The sequence below is a fragment of the Pleurodeles waltl genome, chromosome 4_1 (assembly GCF_031143425.1).
Source record: "Pleurodeles waltl isolate 20211129_DDA chromosome 4_1, aPleWal1.hap1.20221129, whole genome shotgun sequence".
In the NCBI taxonomy this organism is placed as follows: Eukaryota; Metazoa; Chordata; class Amphibia; order Caudata; family Salamandridae; genus Pleurodeles; species Pleurodeles waltl.
The window spans coordinates 30564973-30588637 of NC_090442.1; the positions used below are offsets into that span (position 1 = coordinate 30564973).

Consider the following 23665-nt stretch of genomic DNA (forward strand, 5'->3'; position numbering starts at 1 on the left):
GCCTTGAATCGTGGTGCTCGGCAAGGCGGATACTGCCATCTTTTTAAATTTATTTTATATATAAATAACAGGAAAAGGGTCCTATGTACAGATGGGCATGATCTACCAAAGGTGAATCATTTGTATTTCCTCCTTGTCTCATGTCTCTTTTTTCATTTTCTCTTCCACCATACTTTCTGCATCTCACTCTCTTGTTCTCTTTCTCTCATTTCTTTCTGTCAATTTAATTCATCGTTCATTACTCAAATTCACTATTGCTTTATCAGCATGGCAAACATCGGGGGGGCCGCAGCTTTTGGAGGCCCCCACTATTTTGTAGAAAAGGGACTCAGTTACACCTTGCGCCCCAGCCTGTGACTGAGAGGTGTTACCTGGTGGATGGCTCTGCAGGTTCTTGCATCTGCAAATACTGGCATCAGAGTGTTTGTAACTACCCGTCCCACCAGAACCACCCCTTTAATTGTGTGCATGGCACAAGAGAGGAACAGAGAACGTGACAAGATGAACCCTTCTATTGTTTGATGCACTGTAAATGTGAAACACCTTTGTGATTTGGAGCTGGGTAAAGAACACCATCAGGAAACAAACACAAATTACCAGCACAATTTACTTATTTTCTGAAAGTTATTTAAAAATATTTCCAAGTTCCACATATCTGTTTAATAATATTTACAATTTCAGCCATTTCCGAGTTTAGTTACAGATAGTGGGAAAAACATGATGTATAAAAAGTAAAACCAAAATGTTCTTTTAACATTATTGTGTGTTTCTTGTTTTTAAAATAGGCCATCAGTCTTTTATGTGAGAATTATTATAAGGGCCTGACATCACTTTTTGTGACATCACTACATGTGACATCATTGTGATTTGCATATGAGAAGTGTCCCCCTCCTTTTCTTCCTCACAAATTGTGCCCTGTTTATTGGCATGACGTTAGTCTATGGGTATTGAAAATAAATATATAAATTCACAAGTATTCAAGCCGTTCCTCTAGTGGTGTCACACACTGCAAGTATTTGGCTGCTTCTTCTGCCTATTTTCACTCGCCGCTCCTCCCCTTCTATTTCTCACTTTCTTTCTTTTTTCTCCCTCTTTCTTTGTCTCACTCCCTTTATCTCTCGTTCCCTCTCTCTATCTGCCACACATTCCTTCTTGCTTTAGCTTCATGAATGTCACTGTCACTTCTGACATTCATGCAACAAATCCTTCTGAACATTTGAGAATAAGGGACAACCGTTGTGGAAGAGGAGTTGCTTGGTGAGCAATTGCTCGTCCTAGCAATGATATGTTTTTGATGTGGGATATAACTATTTCACCAAATTCTGCAAATAAAATCTGCTGGTTCAGTGGTTTCATTCTAGTAAAAATAAGAGCTCGGCAAGTCACAAAATTCATTGGGGTAGCCAAGCCAGAGCAGAGCTAAGGGTCACACTTAGTTATAAAGCCCAAAGAACGAGTGGATGCATCAACTGATTCAATGCGTAAATGATTCAGCAAACATTATGTAAAAGCAAGGTATACGCTCTGGATTAATACATAAACTGCAGCAGCATTTGTTAGCAGTAATATGTACATTTTTACCAATGGAGTTTCCAATCTCCAGAGCCCTGACAACACGTCCATGAGCAGATGACAATTTGTCATCTACACTATAATTATACTGCCAATATTTTTGTATGTGGGATAGTCTTATAGCGTGTTAAACTACATGAAAGTGAACTCACTATGTGTAAAATGTTAAAATGTCTCTTTTGAACAAGGCTAAACGTGAGCTAAGTCAGGATACAATACTTTCTTCACTGAAAAAACAAAGGTTACAGGGATGTTATACTTCGAAAATAGAATTTAAAAAAAATCTTAGGAATTGACTGAAAAAAACAAAGGTTACAGGGACGTTACATGGCCGTGGAGTAGCTACATGGTTTGCATTTGCTAGAAGTTTTGCACTGCATGTTCTTACTGGGCTCAGATGCACAGCCTCCCATTTTATGAAAAAAAGCACAAAAAGCTGAGTTTGCTCGAGACATAGGAAGAACAAAGTTCTAGATGTGATCTTTGTTTCCACAACAATCAGACCCTCAGACAACCATAACTTTATCACTGCTCACTCTTCACCCGTTCATGGCGCTCATAGTTTTATGAGAAACTCTTTTTACTGGGCCCCTTCATTCCACAATAATTCCTATCAAGAACTGTGCCATCATGCCTGATTCTGTCCTTTACCCAATTACGATTTGGTTGAATGACTCTCTGTAAATAAGAAACTCATAAAACACATTTATATACAATTAATCTAAAGCAGTTCTTACATTCATTGCAATGTGTTTGTTTTTCTTCTGTGTGTGTTTGCTGATGTACCAATAGGTTTAATAACTGACAAAAGCTATTTACACATTCACTTCACTCAAGAGGCTCTTCCCCAGTGTGTGTCCACTGATGAATCCTTAATGTTGAAAAGTCACTAAAACTATTTTCACATTCATTGCATTTGACTAAAGCTCCTCACACATTCACTGCACTTGAATGGATTTCCACTGTGTGTGTTCCTTGATATAGTTGTAGGCCTGGTACACTAAAGCTCTTCACACATTCAGGGCAATTGAAAGGCTGTTCCCCTATGAGTGTTCGCTGATGAATCCTTAATGTTGGCACGTTCCTAAACCTACTTCCACATTGACCGTAATAGTATTGTTTTTCCCCGTGTGTTTGCTGATGTCTTCGTAGTTTTGATAATCAAATGAGTCTCTTCATACATTCACTGCACCTTTATGTTTTTCCCCTGTGTGTATTCGGTGATGTCTTTGTAGGCCTGATGACAGACTAAAGCTCTTCATACAATTCACTGCACTTGAATGGCTTTTCCGCTGTGTGTGTGTTCCTTGATATATTTGTATGCCTGGTAAACTAAAACTCTTCACACATTCAGGGTAATTGAAAGGCTGTTCCCCTGTGAATGTTCGCTGATGAATCCTTAATGTTGGCACGTTCATAAACCTACTTCCACTTTGATTGTAATGGTATTGTTTTCCCTCTGTGTGTTTGCTGATGTCTTCGTAGTTTTGATAATCAAATGAGTCTCTTCATACATTCACTGCACCTTTATATTTTTCCCCTGTGTGTATTCAGTGATGTCTTTGTAGGCCTGATAAGTGACTAAAGCTCTTCATACAATTCACTGCACTTCAATCTTTTTTCTCCTGCATGCATTCGCTGATGACTCTTTAATGGTGAAGAGTCACTAAAACTACTGCCGGATTCACAACAATGTTAGGAGTTTTACCCCAGTGTCTGTGCGCTGAGGTCTCTGTAGGTGTGATAACTGACTAAAGCACTTCACACATTCACTGCATTTGAATGGTTTTTCCCCTGTGTGTGTTTGCTGATGAATCTCTAATGATGAAGCATAGCTAAAAGTGCTGCCACATTCACTGCACTTGAATGGCTTTTCCCCTGTGTGTGAGCGCTGATGTCTTTTTAGGTTTGATAAGTGACTAAAGCGCTTCAGACATTCACTGCACTTGAATGGCTTTTCCCCTGTGTGTGTTCGCTGATGACTTTGTAGGAATGATAATCGACTAAAGCTCTTCATGCATTCACTGCACTTGAATGGCTTTTCCCCTGTGTGTGTTCGCTGATGAATCCTGAGTTGTGAAGAATCACTATAACTACTTCCACATTCAGTGCAATGATATGGTTTTTCCCCTGTGTGTGTTCGCTGATGTTTTCGTAGGTGTGATAGCTGACTAAAGCTCTTTACACATTCACTGCACTTGAATGGTCTTTCCCCAGTGTGTGTTCGTTGATGCTGTTTTAGGAGTGATGGTCGACTAAAGCTCTTCACGCATTCACTGCACTTGTATGGCTTTTCCCCTCTGTGTGTTTGCTGATGTCTCTGTAATTCTGGTAATTGACTGATACTCTTCACACATTCACTGGACTTTAATGTTTTTTTTCCTGTGAGAGTTTTCTGATGGTGCCTTAATTGAGATGAGAAACTAAAGCTCTCGCTAAATGAGTATGATATGTTTTTCTTGGTTAGTGTCTGTGGGTCGGGTATATATTTGTCTACATCCCAAGACTGTGTTTCCTGATGAGCCATATGGCTGATAAAGCACTTGCACGTTTGGTTTCTGAATTAAAACTAACGTTCAATAGCCATTAAATACGTGCCACACTCATAATATGTATAAAGTATGTTGTAGGTGGTTGTGCCTTACTTAGATTGGATTATGGCTATGCACGCTTGCGGGTAACGATTCATCTTCCTTCTGGCCGGTGCAAATTGGGACAGTCCATAGACAGCAAAACTCCTCTTCTCTTCTACCCCTCCATTGTGCTCTTCTCTGGTTGCTGTGGTTTGGTCAGAAGGGGTTTACAATACACCTAGAGCACTGAATGATGGTCTGTTATCATTTTAGAACACAAAGTACTGCTATAACCACATCATACTGATCCCATGATCAAAGCTGGTGTTGGACACGTGTTTATACAAGAGGTAGCTTGTTATTGTTGTTGCTGCCTTCATTTTCAAGCAGTCATTTCTTCGTCTCGTGGTGTTGAGGTGCACAGCTCAGACTTTTACATCCACAGAATTGCCCTTGACGGCTTCTTCCAGGATCAGTTTATGTGCAGGTTCCTTTGTCGCTGACTGCATTGATGTTTTCCTGAATACCGAAGCGCATTGCTAGTGACTGTTTTTTGAAGATTTGCAGTTTTATCTTCATTATTCATAATAATTTCATGCATTCAAGGCTTGTTTTCTGCTGGATGTAAAGATATAAAAAAATAATAATTACCAAATGGAAACATAATGAAATGTGAATACAGAATATTTATTTGGAGGTGATTTACCCGTTGTCACAGTGTAACTCAGTAAAGGAGGGGAGCGCCCATGTGCTACTGGCGCAGCTTTAGGTAGATACACAGGGACAAGATTTCATTTAAACAAGAACTGATTGTGAAAAAAGAGAGGGATCGGGCTGGGCTGCTGTTATTTCAGTAACTCTTCAGGAACTATATAACAAAGGTTACTCTTCAGGGAGTATATAATAATAATAACTCGATTCACATTTTAAAGCAATGCTTCCCTGTTCACATTGGACCAGCTCAAATGCCAACTCCTGTCTTCAGCTTACTGTTCATCAAGTCACCTTTGACACTTTCAACAGCTCCCCTGGTTCAAGCATTTCTGTTTTTTTCTAACCTGGATGATTGGAGCATTATTGCGAGTTGGGGTGGGCTTCCTATTGCCATAACATCTGCCCATCTCCCTCAAACTAGCAGAGTTTATAGGGCCTGATGCTGGACCTGAGAGACAACTTAAAAAGCAAGTCTTTAGTTCTTCCTAAAGTAGGCGAAGGGCTGTAAGATGCAGCTCCTTCCAGGGCCTTTTTGTAAAACAGAATGAGGGGTTCATTGTAATGCCCGACATTTACATTATTTGCACAGATAAGGCAAACAAACATTGATTCATAGCATTTAATGTTCAACAATAGCAGCCGTCTAGTCCCTATAGAGAATCCATCCAAACCAATAATTTACCTCACATATCCCCACCATGGATGTGTGCCTATAAATCTTTTTTCCCCTTTTCTACCATCACATGTTTTCTGACTTAATGTTGTCCGTTTAGGGCTCAAGCTGCTCGTTTGTGACTGGCTGAGCATTCGGCAGAGTGGGAGGAGGTGTGAGTTGTCCACAGGTGATGCAGCATTTCTACCTTTCAATATTTCTTATATTCAAGTTACCTCATTTCCTGTCCTTCAGCTCCCCTACGCCCCTACGACTGTGCACTCACTCTGCAGCGTTCAGCAGAAGTCAGATAATGGCCTGATAGTCAAAGGGCCACGGTTGTCAGCACCGGGATTAGAAGCTTCATTCCAGAAGCTCGCCTGCGAGGTACAACCAAGCAGGCGCATAGGTAGGTGCCTATGAGGTACATACAGAGAAGGTGCACAGGTAGGTACTTAGGAGGAACAGAAAAGGTGCAGAGGTAGGTGTGTATGAGATCAAAACAGAGGAGGTGCACAGGAGGTGTTTATGAGGTACAGAGTAGGTGCACATGTATGAGGCAGAAACAGAGCAGGTGCAGAGGTAGGCATGTATGACTTACACACATAGGAGGTGTACAGATTGGTGCTTATGAAATACAAAGAGATGATGTGCACAGGTTGGTGCTTATGAGGTATAAACAGAGGAGGCGCACAGGTAGGTGCTTATGAGGTATAAACAGAGGAGGCGCACAGGTAGCTGCTTATGAACATGCCTATGAAGTACAAACAGTGGAGGTGCACACATAGGTACTTATGAGGTACAGACAGTGGAGATGCACACATAGGTACTTATGAGGTACACACAGAGGAGGTACAGAGGCAGGTGCTTATAAGGTAGAAATCAATGAGGTGCACAGGTAGGTGCTTATGAAATACAAAGAGAAGAGGTGCACAGGAAAGTGTTTACAAGGTACAGAGGAGGTGCACAGGTAGATGCTTATGAGGTACAGAGGAGGTGCACAGGTAGGTGCTTATGAGGTATAAAGAGAAGAGGTGCACAGGTAGGTGCTTATGAGGTATAAAGAGAAGAGGTGCACAGGTTGGTGCTTATGAGGTACAAACAGGAGGTGCGCAGGTAGCTGCTTATAAGGTACAAACCTTATGAGGTATAAACACAGGAGGTGAACAGGTAGGTGCTAATGAGGTATAAACAGAGGAGGTGCACAGGTAGGTGCTTATGAGGTATAAACAAAGGGGGTGCGCAGGTAGCTGCTTATAAGGTACAAACCTTATGAGGTATAAACACAGGAGGCGCACAGATAGGTGCGTGTTCCTCTCTGGGTCTGCTTCCATCTGTACTGGGCGGGGTACTGGTGTACAGTGCATCCTATTCCTGCTGCCTCACACGGGCGCTAGCTGCGTGGGTTTTACCACTTTGGCCCTTTAGTTGAGGGGAGCAGAGCCTCAGGAAACACAACCAATGGAGGCAGCCTGCCTCGAGGTGGAGATCCAGGTGAGGGTTCAGGTATCAGACAATATGAAGACAAAAGCATCCTAGGAAACACTCTTGGGGCTTCCAAGAAAAGACTGAAGGGTTCATTTGCTATCAGCCCTCTCTCTCAAACTCAGACCCCTCTTTCAGTCACTCTCGGACTATATCTGCTTCTAGGGCCCCTTCCTATAATGCTGGTTCACGCTCCTTCTACAACACTTGTTGCAGACTTAGGGCCTGATTTAGAGTTTGTCGGGCAGGTTATTGCCTCAAAATGTGACAGATATCCCGTCCGCCTTCTTACACTTACCACAAGATATTATGCACTTTTATTAGGGCGGACCGGATATCAGTCACATTTGTGAAGGAGTATTCCCTGCCACCAATTTCTAAATCAGGCCCTATCTCTGCTTCTAGCCAATCTTTCTATAACGCTGGTTCTCGCTCCTTCTACAACTTGACGCAGACTTAGGACTTGGAGTTTTTTGGACAGGTTATTGCTTCAAAACGTGACAGATCACGTCCGCCTTATTACAATTGTCACAGGATATAATGCACTTTCAATAGGGTGGATAGGATACCTGTCCCTTTGTGACGGAGTGCCCATCTGCCCAAATCAGGCTCTTGTTGTACATTGTGTTCAGTGTCTTTTCAGTGTTGGAAAGTCTCAATTTTGTTAAAGGCACTGTATTATCTCAGCGCTGCTGGGACTTGCAGGAATAAAGCCATTGCGGAGGTTGGGAAGACCCATGGAGTTTTGTGGTGGAGGTGAACAATATGGCTAAAGGCAAATCAGTCTTGACCCTGCTCCCGATGGGAACAGTCCAGCCCAAACTGCCAGGCCAGGGCTTCCCTGGACTGGAAACAAGCATCCTGGGACCAGTTTTATGATATCACCCCTCATCAGTCAAGCTAGCTTGAATTCACTGGCACAGTGAGCACTGGACCCACGTCTGGGATTACCCTTCCCACTTAGGGCGACAAAAACAAAAAGTACAGATGATGGATGGAATGCAGAATAAATCAAAGATTCATCCCCCAGTCACAGAGCTGGGTTTATTCCATTGTTTATTTGCTCACCCTGCCACCCCAGTTCGGACTCAGCAATATGCAAAGCAGTCTTGACCTTGCTCTCCATGGGAACAGACCAGCCAGAACTGCCAAGCCATTTCCTCCCTGGAAACGAAACAAGCATCCTGGGACCGGTTTTGGGGTATCACTTCTCATAAGCCAGGCTAGGTTGAATCCAGTAGCACAGTGAGCATGAAACCCACGTCTGGGCATACACTTTCCACTTAGGGTGACAAAAGCAAAAAGAACTGATGATGGAGAAAATGCTTAACAAATCAAACAGTCACCCCCAGTCACAGAGCTGGGTTTAATCCATCATGTGTTGCTCGTCATGCCATTCCAGGTTGGACCCAGTCATATGCAAATCTGCCTCGACCCTGCTCCCCATGGGAACTGTCCAGCCTGAAATGGCAATTCTGGTTCTCCCTGAAATGGAAACAAGCATCCTGGGCCTGGATTTGGGGTATCACCCATCATCAGCTAGGCTAGCTGGAGCCTTTCATCATAGCGAGCACAGGACTCACATCTGGGCATACCTTCCCACGTAGGGCAACAAAAGCAAAAAGAATAGGTGATGGCTGGGTCTAAACTGGGGTGGCATGGTGAGCAAAAAAAACGATAGATTAAACCCAGATCTGTGACTGGGGGTTAATGTTTGATTTGTTCTGTACTCCGTCTATCGTCTTTCCTTTTTGCTTTTATCGCCCTAAGTTGCCCTTCAAATACAGGAATTTGATTTCTTGTCTTCTGTTGGTCCTGAAGAGGCCTCGAACTCTTAAGGTCAAAATGTGTCAACCTATCTTTTGTAACAGAGGCGTTACTGCAAGATGAACGATGATGCAGATTTCATGAGGTGAAGGTCTGAACAATTAATAGACTGTGCTATTGGTTTGACTTACCATCCCTTTTTTGCTACGTCCAGATGGATCATAGACTCAAAATATATTTGATGTACCACCTTTTCTTAAAAGAATGAATTTTTGGAAAGACAAGGAATGGTTGTATATGTAAGAATGTACAAATAACAAAAGCATTAGGTGTTGCTTTGTCATTGGTTATTCATGTACATGTAATTCTTTTTATAATGTGTTTGTTGCTGTGTCAATGTTATGTGGTTTGCATTGTTATTTATTTGATAATAAAAAGAAATCAATAACAAGTACATAAGTGATTGAACAGAAAGTCATGGGTTGTATCAATTATGTGGTTGAATAATTTGAGATGATAAATTCATAGTAACGCAATCGAATTAAGCACGATTTGCAGTCAAGTCATTTGGATATTTTCCTCACACTTTCCACAAAACAAAGAAGCATCTCCTTCCGTGTGTGGCTACCATTTGCCCTTCAAAGGCGGCTTCCCTGTTGAAGCTTGCCTTTTGGGCGCTCACCTACTCTGGCCATCCTGTCTGGAGGAGGTCACACCTCTTTCCTTGGCAGGTCCTTTGTTCCTCTTCCTGAGAAGGCTACCTCGAGGACAGCATCTTTTGTGCAACAATAACCGGCTACTTTTGTACAAGAGTCACATTATATTCTACTTGAGCAACAAGTCAGTTTCATACAATGATTTGTTTAATAAGTTGAAGTACCATATTTAGTAGTATAATTTGGAAGGTAGCACTGCTGAGTTGTTAGAGTGTAACTCCACACTCGCCAATGGGGCTACTAGCCTTTCCACAGTGAAAATGATGTGGAGTTTTTACTGTTAGGACACATAGCCCCTCATTACAACCCTGGCGGTCGGTGATAAAGCGGCGGTAATACCACTAACAGGCCGGCGGTCAAAAAATAGAATCACGAACATGGTGGAAACCGCCAACACAGACAGCCACTTTAACACTCCAACCGCCACAGCGGTAGCAACAAACACCGCGGCGGACACCGCCAACCGACAGGCAGAACACATGAACCACCCACACTATTAAAAGGCACCAATCCGCCAGCTTTTCTGGGGCAGTACCAACGCCATCAAAAGCACAGCAGAAATAGTCTTTGGAAGGGAAACCACTCACCTCACGACACTCAACGAAGAACCAGTACGCCATAGAGCCCGAACTTCAGGTCCTGTCCATGTTGCTGTATCTCTTAATACACCACGAAGTGGAAAGAAGGCGGCAGTGGGGACGACCACAGTGAGTACTGCACCTAGCACACAGGGGAGGGGAGGAGGGAAAAGAAAGTCCCACACACACACGAAAAACGCAACACCCCCACCCCCAACACACACACACACACACACACATATCCAATAACATCACTGATACACCCCGTCACCCCCTGGAAGAACGCAAGGACCAAACGGAATGAGTTTAACTAGTGTAATATTCGAACAATCAGATAATTACGGCAAGTAAACAAGTCCGTACACTGTCCCATCAAATGTCCGTGGACCAGTGGTCCCAAAAAGCATGGGCGAAGCCCACACGACACCTGCCTCAAAATGAAGAGAACACTGCAGGAGCATCAGGTCGATAAAAAAACAGGCACCTCAAGGGGAAGGGGAGGGGGGCACCTGAGCTGAATGAAGGTACGATGCCACTGCTCCTCGAGGGGGCTCCATGCCCACTTCCTGCTCCTGGGGAGTGCAAAGCCACAGTCTCTCAAGTGGGTGGTTTACCCACTGCTTGGTCCTGGGGAGTGCAAAGCCACAGTCTCTCAAGAGGGTGGTTTGCCCACTGCTTGGTCCTGGGGAGTGCAAAGCCACAGTCACTCAAGTCTCTCAAGTGGGTGGTTTGCCCACTGCTTGGTCCTGGGGAGTGCAAAGGCACAGTCTCTCAAGTGGGTGGTTTGCCCACTGCTTGGTCCTGGGGAGTGCAAAGCCACAGTCTCTCAAGTCAGTGACATGTTCCACTGGTTCTGGAGGGGGCTTTGTGCCCAGAGTGTTTCATCCTCCCAAGGACTGTGTTAATGGATGCATTTCGTCACTGGTTCTGGAGGGGGCTTTGTGCCCAGAGTGCTTCATCCTGCCCAGGACTGTGTTAGTGGATGTTTTTCTCCACTGGTTCTGGAGGGGGCTTTGTGCCCAGAGTGCTTCATCGTGCCAAGGACTGTGTTAGTGGATGCTTTTCTCCACTGGTTCTGGAGGGGGCTTTGTGCCCAGTGATGCTGCACCTGGGGTATGGCATGTTGACTTCGTCTCACCTGGGTGTCACAGCCACACGATGTACCCGGAACAGGTAGCATGATATTCCATGGAGGCAGACCTACACTCCATCATGCGGCGACTTAGGCTGCCAATTGCTGGTTTGTGTCAGTGCTGGAGGTGGTGTCTCAAGTGGCGTGTCCAGGGTGCAGGACGTCACCTGCAGACTCTGATGGCTGCACACTGGGGATGGGGCTGACATCCGACAGAGTGGCATCAGCTGTGCACGTGGCTTTGCTGATGATGGTGCAGGCGGCGGTAGCTGCGGCGGAGATGATGCCAGTGGAAGTTGGAGGGGGGAGGCTGGACGCAGGGACAATGGCTGCCATCAGTGCAGAGGCCAGAGCCTGAAATGCTCTCTGTTGGGCCGCCACGCCAGAATGAATACCCTCCACGTATTCATTTGTTTGCTGCAAATGCCTCTCAACACCCTGGATGGCATTCAGAATGGCTGACTGCCCAACAGTGAGGGATCTCAGGAGGTCAATAGCCTCCTCACTGAGGGCAGCAGGGCTGACTGGGGCAGGGCCTGAGGTGCCTGGGGTGAAGGGTGATGTCCACCCTCCTGGGTGAGCGGGCACGGGAAACACGCTGAGGGGCTGCTGGGAGGACGGTGCTGGTAGGGGGTGGTGGCGGCTGTACCTGTAGTTGGGGTGGGCACAGAGGTGGCCGTGGTGCAAGTGACTGTTGGGGTGGATGGAGACACCATACCGTCTCCGGCAGCGTCGGATGGCTGATCCTTGGGGAGGATGCTGCAGACTGATGTTGTGGCAGCAGGTGGCGGTCGGAGCGGCGGTGGTGACTGGGGTGCATGTGGCTGCCATCCCTGATGATTTGGTGGTCACCAGCCCCTTCCCAGGTGAAATTGTGCCCAGAGGTGATGTGCCCTTTGGCTTGTGGCCCTTCCCCATCTTGACAGCCACTGCAGGGACCTTGGCACTTTCAACTCTGTCTTTGTGCAAGGCCTTGCTGGGTGGGTAGTGTGACTGTCCCCTGCTGGAAGCCGGTCCCTTTTTGAGCTTTGCAGGTGGTGGAATAGGGTGGTCCTTCTTTTATGTCGGTAGCACACTGGCAGCTCTGACGGGTGCCCCCTTTGACAGTACTGGAGTAGCAGGGACCACAGCGGAGGCAGGTTTGGTGGCTGAGGTGCTGAGCTGGGATCTAGACATCCTGGCCCTACGAGAAGGACGGGGTGGAGGTGTAGGGAAGAGCTCCAGGTTAGCTAGGTAAATTTGTTTGGATACACTGGGATGGGAAGATGGAGGGGGTTTGGGGGAGGAGGAAGGGTTAGTGGTTGTAGGAGGTGTACGTCTGCTGAGTTTGGGTGAAGGTGCATGGGTTGGAAGCTGTTGTGAGGTGGATGGCTGTTGAGTGGGTGTGTGCCTGCGTTTGTGTACTTTGGGAGGAGGGCTCACAGACACACTGGGAGAGGACACAGGAGACGTGTGAATGGTAGTGGGAGTGGTGATTGCACGTGAGCAGTGTGCAGTGATGGGCGTGCTAGTGATGGAGGTAGTGGCTGAGGATGTAGTACATGCAGGTGTGAGTGGAGATGAGACTGGGAGGGAGGTGGAGGATGTGGAGGAGGGGGACACAGTGGAGGCAGTGGATGTTGGTGTGTCTTCATGGGTATGGTGCTTGTGTGAGTGCCTGTGGATGTGTGGTGCTTATGTTTTCCTGAGCCACTTTTGTGTGTTGATGTGTGTGCATGCTGGTCTGATGGTGTGCTTGGGATAGGCTGAGGTAGAGGGGATTGCGTCTGGGTAGTGGAAGTTGGAGGGGGGAGGCTGGACGCAGGGACAATGGCTGCCATCAGTGCAGAGGCCAGAGCCTGAAATGCTCTCTGTTGGGCCGCCACGCCAGAATGAATACCCTCCACGTATGCATTTGTTTGCTGCAAATGCCTCTCAACACCCTGGATGGCATTCAGAATGGCTGACTGCCCAACAGTGAGGGATCTCAGGAGGTCAATAGCCTCCTCACTGAGGGCAGCAGGGCTGACTGGGGCAGGGCCTGAGGTGCCTTGGGTGAAGGGTGATGTCCACCCTCCTGGGTGAGCGGGCACGGGAAACACGCTGAGGGGCTGCTGGGAGGACGGTGCTGGTAGGGGGTGGTGGCGGCTGTACCTGTAGTTGGGGTGGGCACAGAGGTGCCTGCCACTGCAAGAGAGCTCCCATCAGAGGAGGAGTTGCTGTCGCTGGTATCCCCTCCTGTCCCTGTCGTGGAGCTCCCCTCGCCCTCTGTCCCACTGGTGCCTTTACCCTCTGTGGATTCACCCTCCTGGGCTATGTGGGATGCAGCTCCCTCCATCTCCGGTGTCACTGCTCCTCCGACAGATGATGCTAATGCACAAAAGGACAGGGTGACAAAACAAGAAGGGGGGGCAAGACAGAGGAGACACATGGTCAATGCCATCAACACCATTACGGTTGGCGGACACAACACACAGGGAGCCCTATGCACTGGGCCATGCACTAGCAGTTAGTAGGAAAATCACCTGCCCATGGGGGACTATGCCTAACACCATTTGCTGCACACCTCGAACCCACAGGAGCCTGACTAGTTGTAGATGCCCACTAACACTATTGGGGTTGGAGTGCCTCAGAGCCTGTCTAACAAGGGACCTATCCTACCAAGTTTGCCCTGGCCTAGGGGAACCCACAGCCCACATCCCCCACCCAGACACCTCGTAAATCGCGCAGAGCCATCTGAATGAGACTGTACTCACCCCCTTGTGGTTACTGTGAAGCCCTTAAGCGCCCATCCAACTCCTGATATGCCACCGCCAGGATCCGGAACATCAGGGGGGTCATGGTGCGACAGGCACCTCTTCCACGTTGGGAGGCCATCTTCTTGCTCCAGCGGCGCAGGTCCTCCCATCTCTTGTGGCAGTGGGTGCTCCGTTTATGATAGACCCCCAGGGTCCGCACTTCCTTGGCGATGGCACGCCAAATACCCTTCTTCTGGTGAGCGCTGACCTAGAGGAAAGGTACAGGATGAAAGGAAATGACTCTCCCGTCCGGACCTTCTTACTCATTGCCCACCAGTTCCCACCCATGCCCTGACGCACATACACTCACCATCCTCACATGCAGGCCTCAGCCCCCCCCCCCACATGTATCTTCTATCCACACCACTCTATATATTCATGGCCCATGCATCATGTTCACAGTGTACTCACCTGTTTGTCTGGAGGACCGTAGGGTAGCGTGTACTGGGGGAGGACCCCATCCATCAGTCTGTCCAACTCCTCCGTGGTGAAGGCAGGGGCCCTTTCCCCAGACACATGAGCCATTGTTGCTTCCAGACTGAGGTCACAGCAGCACTTCCTGCGTAGGTCCTCTCCTGTTGAAGGTCAGCTATCAAGTGAGTGAACAGATAGAATGTGGCGGTCACATCCGCGGCGGTGCATACCGTCATCGCTGGAATACATCGTCATTGGCTCTTGGAACCCATAGGGCCCAATGATAACCAATGCTAAATTGCGTGGCGGTCTTTGACCGCCTACCGCAACGCTGCACAATGCTAGCGCAGTTACCTCATTTCCCCTTGTCCCTCCTTACAGGTCAGGCAGCCGCCATTTCAGGGGGGCACATGGCATGGCACCTAACTGCATCACAGCACATTTTGGCAGAAATACGGACAAAGCACGCCACACGCGGATTTACTCACATTACAGCAAAAACACTTGTGCAACCTATGTGGTCCATGACTCTCTGCTCACCATTCTCCTCCATAGGGCACATCCGGTGGGGCAGATGATGAGATGGCATCATCCTCCGTTGTACAGACCCCTGGTGGACCTGTCGACAATGGAAGACAGACACATCATTATCCCCTACAGAGTTGATCGTGCAACAATCCAAGACCTGTGTGCCCAATTGGAGCCAGACCTGATGTCAGCTATCGGCCATCCCACAGGAATACCTCCTCTAGTGCAGGTCCTGTCAGTGCTCCATTTCCTGGCAAGTGGCTCCTTTCAAACTACAGTGGCCATGGCATCAGGGATGTCTCAGCCAATGTTTTCTAACGTGTTGACCAGAGTGTTGTCAGCCCTGCTGAAACACATGTGCAGCTACATCGTATTCCCCCAGGGGGAGGATTTGCCCACAGTGAAAGCTGGCTTCTATGCCCTGGGACATATCCCCAACATAATTGGTGCCATTGATAGTACACATGTGGCATTTATCCCCCCGCAGAAATGAACAGCTGTACAGAAATTGAAAAAGCTTCCATTCTATGAATGTGCAGATGGTGTGTTTGGCAGACCACTACATCTCTCATGTGAATGGCAAGTATCCTGGCTCTGTATATGACGCTTACATTTTGAGGAATAGCAGCATCCCTTATGTGATGGGCCAACTCCAGGGGCCCCAGGTGTGTCTAATAGGTGAGCCCAAGGTCCCCACACAGTATGGATAGGTGTCTGGGTATGAGGTAGTCACTGAGGGTTAATGTGTGTCTAACAGATTTCCCTCAACATTTGCAGGTGACTCTGGGTACCCCAGCCTCTCATGGCTACTGACCCCAGTGAGGAATGCCAGGACAAGGGCAGAGGAACGCTACAATGAGGCACATGGGCGAACTAGCCATACTATTGAGCGGACTTTCGGCCTCCTGGAGGCCAGATTCCGGTGCCTCCATCTAACAGGTGGCTCCCTATACTACTTACCGAAGAAGGTGTGCCAGATAATCGTGGCATGCTGCATGTTGCACCAGGTGCCTTTTCTGCAGGAGGATGGGCCTGATGTTGGTCTTGTGGCAGCTGTGGAGTCTGTGGACAGTGAGGAAGAGGAGGCAGAAGAAGAAGATATTGACAACCGAAACAACATCATCATGCAGTACTTCCAGTGAGACACAGGTAAGAGACTGGCACTGCTCTTCTCATATATGACTATTGTAGGACATTGTATAAGTCAGCCTCTTAACCTCTGTGTATGGACACTGACTGTTCACTTTGGCTTTCCATTTCACAGATCTGGTACCTCAGTCTGCCTTCTACTATATTTACTACTGCCCAACAACTGTCATACATTGGCATGTGCAAATGAACATTTACATTGAAATTTGGGGAAGAACTTGTAATTATACATTTGTGAAAGTACAGACTGACTCCAGATTGGTTTGTGATTCAAGGGTGTTTATTTAGGGGCTAATGTGTATAGGGGTATGTGGAAGGGGCTGGGGTGATGGTGGAGGAAGGTCCATAGTAGGATCCAGTCTCTCGGTATCACAGGTGCATTGTCCAATGGGGCATAGGAAGTGGAACAATGTCAGTTAAAGGTGGACAGGGTGACAGAGTGGGACACAAGGGTGACACTCAGGAGAGTCTTATTTCCTGGCGGGGGTCTTGCCAATGTTCTCAGTCTTCCGCCTGGATCGCAGGGACCGTTTGCGGGGTGGTTCTCCTTCTGCAGGGGGGTGGGGTGCTGGTGGCCCATTGTTCCTGTTGCAGGGCCTCCTGTCCACTAGCGCCGGCGGACGTGGAAGGCTGATCATCGTTCGGGCTGGTGTCAGTGGCCCGGTAGTATGCCACTGTCTCCCTCATGGTGTTGTTCATGTCTGCCAGCACCCCTGCAATGGTGACCAGGGTGGTGTTAATGGCCTTCAAGTCCTCCCTGATCCCCTGGTTCTGTCCCTCCTGCAGCCGCTGGGTCTCCTGAAACTTGGCCAGTACCATGCCCATGGTCTCCTGGGAATGGTGGTATGCTACCATGATGTTTGAGAGTGCCGGGGCTGGTCCTCCCCCTGTCGCACAGCAGCCCTCCCAGCTTCCCTGTTATCCTGTGCCTCTGTCCCCTGAACCGTGTGCCCACTGCCACTGACCCCAGGTCCCTGATTGTCTTGGGTTAGTGGGTTTGCCTGGGGTCCCTGTAGTGGTGGACACACTGCTGATTGACGTGTCCTGGGGACAGTGGCATGGGCCCGCTGGGTGGGTGCTGTGGTGGTGTTTCCTGAGGGGGAGGTTCTGTGGTGGTTTGGGACTGTGGCAGGGGAACCGACTCTCCAGAGGTCCCTGATGGGCCGGGCTGGTCATCTTGATCCAAGCGTGCAGGGCTGCTGTCGTCACTGTGGGCCTCTTCTGTGGGGGGACTGGATATGGCTGGCACCTCCTGCCCGGTGATGTTGTGTAGGGGACCGGGTGGGGTGTAAATGCATTGTTATTGTATCTGTGTGTGCCATCTTGTGCAATGGGTGTGTTTCCCTCTATTACTGTGCTTGCAATATCGCCTTGGCCCTTCTGTGAGAGGTGATTGTGTGCCCTGGGTGAGTCTCTCCTTTGGACATGCTTTGGTGATGGGTGTCCAGGCAGGTCTGTGATGGGTGTCCATGCATTGGTGTAACATGCAGGGCTTGGTATTGGGATGGGTGGGTTGTGATAGTGGGGTATATGTGAGGTGGTGAAGTGATGGGTGTGAGGGCAGGTGTTTGTGGTGCCATGCAGGTAGGGTGGGGGATATAGTAGTAAAGATTTGGCTTACCAGAGTCCAGTCCTCCTGCTACTCCTGCAAGGCCCTCAGGATGCATTATTGCCAAGACTTGCTCCTCCCATGTTGTTAGTTGTGGGGGAGGAGGTGGGGGTCCACCGCCAGTCCTCTGTACGGCTACCTGGTGTCTGGATACCATGGAATGTACCTTCCCCCGTAGGTCATTCCACCTCTTCCTGATGACATCCCATGTTCTTGGATGCTGTCCCACTGCATTGACCCGGTCGACAATTCTCCGCCATAGCTCCATCTTCTTAGCAATGGATGTCTGCTGCACCTGTGATCCGAATAGCTGTGACTCTACCCGGATGATTTCCTCCACCATGAACCTGAGCACCTCCTCAGAAAACCTGGGGTGTCTTTGAGGTGCCATGATGTGGTGTGTGTGATGTGATGTGTGGGGTGATGTTTTGGGGTGTGTGGTGTTTTGTGCGTGGATGGTGTATGAGTGATGGTGTTGTGTGCCTCTGGATGCTGGTGTGGTCTTTGCTTTTCTGTCTCTCTGCATCTTCAAAACTTTTCGTTTTAAGGGGTTGTGGGTAATGTGGGTGTGTGTTTTATATTGGCTTGGGTGTGAGGGTGTGGTGTGCATATGTGTATCAGGTGTGTGTATTTTGTATTGTCCAATGTGGTTGTGTTTTACAAGTGTGTGTGTATTTTGAGCAAAGCGGTGTGTACAGCCAATGGTTTACCGCGGTTGAATGACCGCCGCGTTGATTCGTGGGTCATGATAGTGTGGGCGTATTCCTGTTGGCGTAAAGGTGTAGGTTTTGGTACTGCCAATTTATCACTGACCTTTGGTGTGGCAGACTTTTGTGGGTGTCTGTATTGTGGAGGATTTCTAACTGTGGGTCATAATACCCATAGCGGATTTCCACCACGGACACGGTATGTTGGCGACCGTCCGCACGGCGGTCAGTGGACTTTACCGCCAGGGTTGTAATGAGGGCCATAAAGTCCACTTGTATGGACGAAACATGTTGGCTGTCGCTTGCTGTTGATTTCTGGTGTTTTTAAAGACAAAAGGAAAATAAAGTGAAGAACTGGGCATAACTGAGAACTTGGAAAGGACTCTTTTATTGATACGATGCACCTCTAATATGTATTATGTTAGGCTCCACAGCAAGGTTGCACCTTGGTAGCAGGTGTTCTTAGTGAGTGCACGTGAATAGAAATGATCTCTTTGAGTATGAATTTTGAAAATGCAGAAGGGGAGATACGGAGAAAAGAAACCCTGCATCTCCAAGGGATCAGTCTTTAAAAAGATATAATCTAGAACTTAGATAAGAGGCCCTTTTTGAGTTCTGATTTGAGCACTTACAGGGATAGAGCCATTCTAATATGAATTGCTCCTGGGTCCCTAATCGTCAGGGTACTGAAACATAAAGACCTTTTGAGGGTGGATGTCTTTATCAAATTAGGGGACTTGATGCAGCATCTCTCAACCTAAAGTTCTGTTCTTGCTGGATAGTTCAAGCCTTTGTGATGGGATGTGCTGGACCTGACATCCTTAGGGTGCTCTTACCCCAACATTTTGCCCACCTCTTCCATTTTTTCTGACCTCGTTTTTGCTGGTATTAGGAATGGTATGACGATTTTGGGTGATCTCCAACTGGCATATTTAATTTACTTATAAGTCCCTAGTAAAGTGCACTACACATGCCCAGGGCCTGAAAATTAAATTCTACTACTGGCCCTGCGGTTCTGTTTGTACCACTGACTTAATTAGCCCTTTAACCATGTCTCAGGCCTGCCACTGAAGCCTGTATGGGCAGTTTTACAATGCCATGTCAACAAGGCCAAATAACCCCTTCACCAGGCTCCGACCTTCCCTTTTTATACATATAAATCACCCCTAGGGTAGGCCCTTGACAACCCAGAGGGCAGGGTGAAATGTATTTAAAAGGCAGGACATGCCGTTTTACGTTTTACATGTCTTGGTAATGAACCACTCCAGAACTGTTTTTTCACTACTGCAAGGCCTGTCTCTTACATATGATAACATTGGGATTACCTTATTACCTCTTATAAATGTAATTAGCAATCTGGAAGAGATAAAATGTTCGGGTTTGGTGCCTCTAGGACCGCAATTTAAAATCACAACTTATGGTGAAGTAGGATTTTAAATTGCAATTCTGGACATGTCAATTTTAGAAAATAGGTATTTTCCGACTTTAGCCAATTCGTGTCTGCTGCCTTTCTGTGATCACTTGTCTGCAGTGGGTGATAGCTGGGCTTTGTGTACTCCCCCTAGACAACCACACACAATGGAAGCTTAGGTGTGACTTGATGTGCCATCCTGGCAGGATGGGAGTAGCTGGATCCAGCCTCACATATACCTAAATAGGCTGCATCCTGTCCCCACACAAAGGGCTGCATTACCCCCTGTAGTAAGTCAGGAGTCAGGGCAGGAAGAGAGGACATCTGTGCACTTCAAATACCTATCTTTGAAGTCTCCCCCACTTCAAAGGCCCCACTGGATATAGGTACTGGAACTCTCACACTGCCAACTCACTACACTTCTAGACCTGTGTATACTCTGCCAGGAAGAAGCCCTGTTGCGCTGCTGAAGGACTGCCGCTTTGCAGGACTCCTGCCCTGCTACCTGCTGTACCCCTGCCTGGGTGAGAAGGGTTGGACCTACATCACTTGAACCCAGAGTGACCCCCTGATCTAGATGAATAGCCTCCTGATCTGAAGTCTCTGAGATATAAGACTTTCAACCACCCTGCTTCTGCACCTGGAGTCTGCCATCTGTGACCCTGCCCTGCCAAGTGGTACCACGCCAGTCCAGGACCTATGGAAGTGGGCCTAAGGTGTTTGCTTCACTGCGACAGGCGCGTACTCTGCTGTGGGAGCAGAACCGAAGCATCGTGGCTGTTGTGTGAAACAGAACTGGTGCATCATCATCACTGTGTGGGTCGGAACCGATGCAAGAGACTTGCATTGCGGCATCTTGAAACCAGCACGACACCTTCAGAACCACACTGTGCAATGTTTTCCTCACATCCGTTGTTGATGGCATCCTCGACAATGACTCTACAGCTCTGCAACGCAGCCTCGGTGCTAATCAGAACTGATGCATCGCCTCAGAAGGGCAACTGGACTGTCGAAGACACTTGGACCCAGCTTCTGTGTTCCAGGGACCACGCTTGTCAGGATGAGAGGGGACCCAGAGGACCGGTGATGCAGAAGTTTGGTGCCTGCGTTAGCAGGGGGAAGATTCCGTCGACCCACGGGAGATTTCTTCTTGGCTTCCAGTGCAGGGTGAAGGCAGACAGCCCTCAGAGCATGCACCACCAGGAAACAGTCGAGAAATCCGGCAGGATGAGGCGCTACAATGTTGCTGGTAGTCTTCTTGCTACTTTGTTGCGGTTATGCAGGCGTCCTGGAGCAGTCAGCGGTCAATCCTTGGTAGAAGTCGAAGAGGGAAGTGCAGAGGAACTCTGGTGAGCTCTTGCATTCGTTATCTGGTGAGATACCCCCAGGAGAGGCCCTAAATAGCCCACAGAGGAGGATTGGCTACAGAGAAAGGAAAGCACCTATCAGGAGGGGTCTCTGACGTCACCTGGTGGCACTGGCCACTCAGAGCTTTCCATTGTGCCCTCACACCTCTGCATCCAAGATGGCAGAGGTCTGGGACACACTGAACGAGCTCTGGGCACCTCCCCTGGGAGGTGCTGGTCAGGGGAGTGGTCATTCCCCTTTCCTTTGTCTAGTTTTGCGCCAGAGCAGGGCTGGGGGGATCCCTGAACCGGTGTAGACTGGCTTATGCAAGGAGGGTACCATCTGTGCCCTTCAAAGCATTTCCAGAGGCCAGGAGAGGCTATTCCTCCCAGGCCCTTCACATATATTCCAAAGGGAGAGGGTGTAACACCCTCTCTCAGAGGAAATCCTTTATTCTGCCTTCCTGGGACCGGGCTGCCCATGCCCCATGGGGGCAGAAACCTGTCTGAGGGGTTGGCAGCAGCGTTAGCTGCAGTGGAGACCCCGGAAAGTTAGTTTGACAGTACCCGGGCTCTATGCTGGAGACCCGGGGATGCATGGAATTGTCCCCCCAATACCGGAATGGTATTGGGGTGACAATTCCATGATTCTAGACCTGTTACATGGCCATGTTTGGAGTTACCATGGTGATGCTACATATGGGTATTGACCTATATGTAGTGCACGCTTGTAATGGTGTCCCTGCACTCACAAAGTCTGGGGAATTTGCCCTGAACAATGTGGAGGCACCTTGGCTAGTGCCAGGGTGCCCACACACTAAGTAACTTTGCACCTAACCTTCCCTAAGTGAGGGTTAGACATCTAGGTGACTTATAAGTTACTTCAGTGCAGTGTAAAATGGCTGTGAAATAACGTGGATGTTATTTCACTCAGGCTGCAGTGGCAGTCCTGTGTAAGAATTGTCTGAGCTCCCTATGGGTGGCAAAAGAAATGCTGCAGCTCATAGGGATCTCCTGGAACCCCAATACCCTGGGTACCTAGGTACCATATACTAGGGAATTATAAGGGTGTTCCAGTGTGCCACTCAGAATTGGTAACATTAGTCACTAGCCTGCAGTGACAATTTTAAAAGCAGAGAGAGCATAAACACTGAGGTTCTGGTTAGCAGAGCCTCAGTGATACAGTTAGGCACCACACAGTGAACACATATAGGCCATAAACTTATGAGCACCGGGGTCCTGACTAGCAGGATCCCAGTGACACATATCAAACACACTGACAACATAGGGTTTCCACTATCAGCACTGGGGCCCTGGCTAGCAGGATCCCAGTGAGACAGTAAAAACACCCTGACATATACTCATAACCAGGCCAAAAGTGGGGGTAACAAGGCTAGAAAGAGGCTACCTTCCTACAGTGAGGTTATCTGTTATGTGCCACTGTCGAGTACGCTGAGTGTGTGTAGAGATCAGGAGTTATGATTTGCTTTCAAACAGCAAGAAGAAAGGAAGAGCAGAAGATTATGGAGTCACCAATGGAAACAGTAAGTATTTGGTGGCAACAGCAAGAAAGTGAACAAGAGGTAAAAGCAAGAAAAGAGAGTGGAGAGATTAATAAACAAGGTGACAGCAATGGAGAATGTCAGCGAGGAGAAAAGAGGAGAAGTGGGGGAGGGGTTTAATGATGGGCCAGTGGCTAGGAGAGGAAAAAACAGTAGAGGGGAATACGTGAGAGCGAATAAAGGAATAAGAAAAAAGGCAGAAAGAAAGGTAACGGCTAACGGTTGTAGCGGAGAACACGAAAAGGGAGATGAGGAAAGGGATCATTAAATGTGATGAGATAAAAGCAAGAAAAGGGAGATGAGGAAAGGGAACATGAAAAGTGATGAGATAAAAGCAAGAAAAGGGAGATGAGGAAAGGGAACATGAAAAGTGATGAGATAAAAGCAAGAAAAGGGGGATGAGGAAAGTGATCATGAAAAGTGATGAGATAAAAGCAAGAGAGCAGAAAGAGAAAGGAAATGAGAAAAGGAAGAGGAGAAAAGACCAAAAGCGGAGGAAAGGAAATTAAGAGAAAATGAGGTAGAGCAAATTAAGAAGAGACACAAATTAGAGAAGAGATGAAAAGGAAAGAGGAGAGGAGAGGAGAAAGACAGAGAAAGGGGGACAGCAGAACGAAGGGGGCGAGGGAAGAGGATGCAATGAAAAGATGTGGTGAAGTAAAGAATGTGAAGAAAGAGGCCCGCAAACGAAAGGAGAGGCGAGAAAAGGAGAGAGAGGTACGGTAGAGATTAACAAAATGTGAAGAGCTGTAATGAAGAGGGGAAGACAACAAGAAGGAAAATAGAGTAAACAATTGGAGAAGAAAATAAAATAAGGGAATACAGAAGGGAAGAAAGGAAAGAGCAGAGCGGATGGGGAAAGGGACACACAAAAGCAAAGAGAGGGCATGAAAACATGAGAAGGAAAGGGGAGAAGATAAGGAGAGAAAGAGTAAAAGAAGGAACACAAGAAATCAAGTGTTATAGGAAGGTG

General features: G+C 47.8%; 1 protein-coding gene across 1 annotated transcript in view; it reads right to left on the bottom strand.

Moving 5' to 3' along the window:
* Nucleotides 1-1403: 1403 nt before the first annotated feature.
* LOC138287314 (zinc finger protein 79-like) overlaps nucleotides 1404-23665 on the bottom strand; it is a 34147-nt gene continuing 11885 nt past the window's right edge. The window contains exon 2 of the mRNA XM_069227668.1: nucleotides 1404-4760. Coding sequence (XP_069083769.1) covers nucleotides 3257-4099 — 843 coding nt within the window. The 5' untranslated portion in view covers nucleotides 4100-4760 and the 3' untranslated portion in view covers nucleotides 1404-3256. The remainder of the gene's footprint in view (nucleotides 4761-23665) is intronic.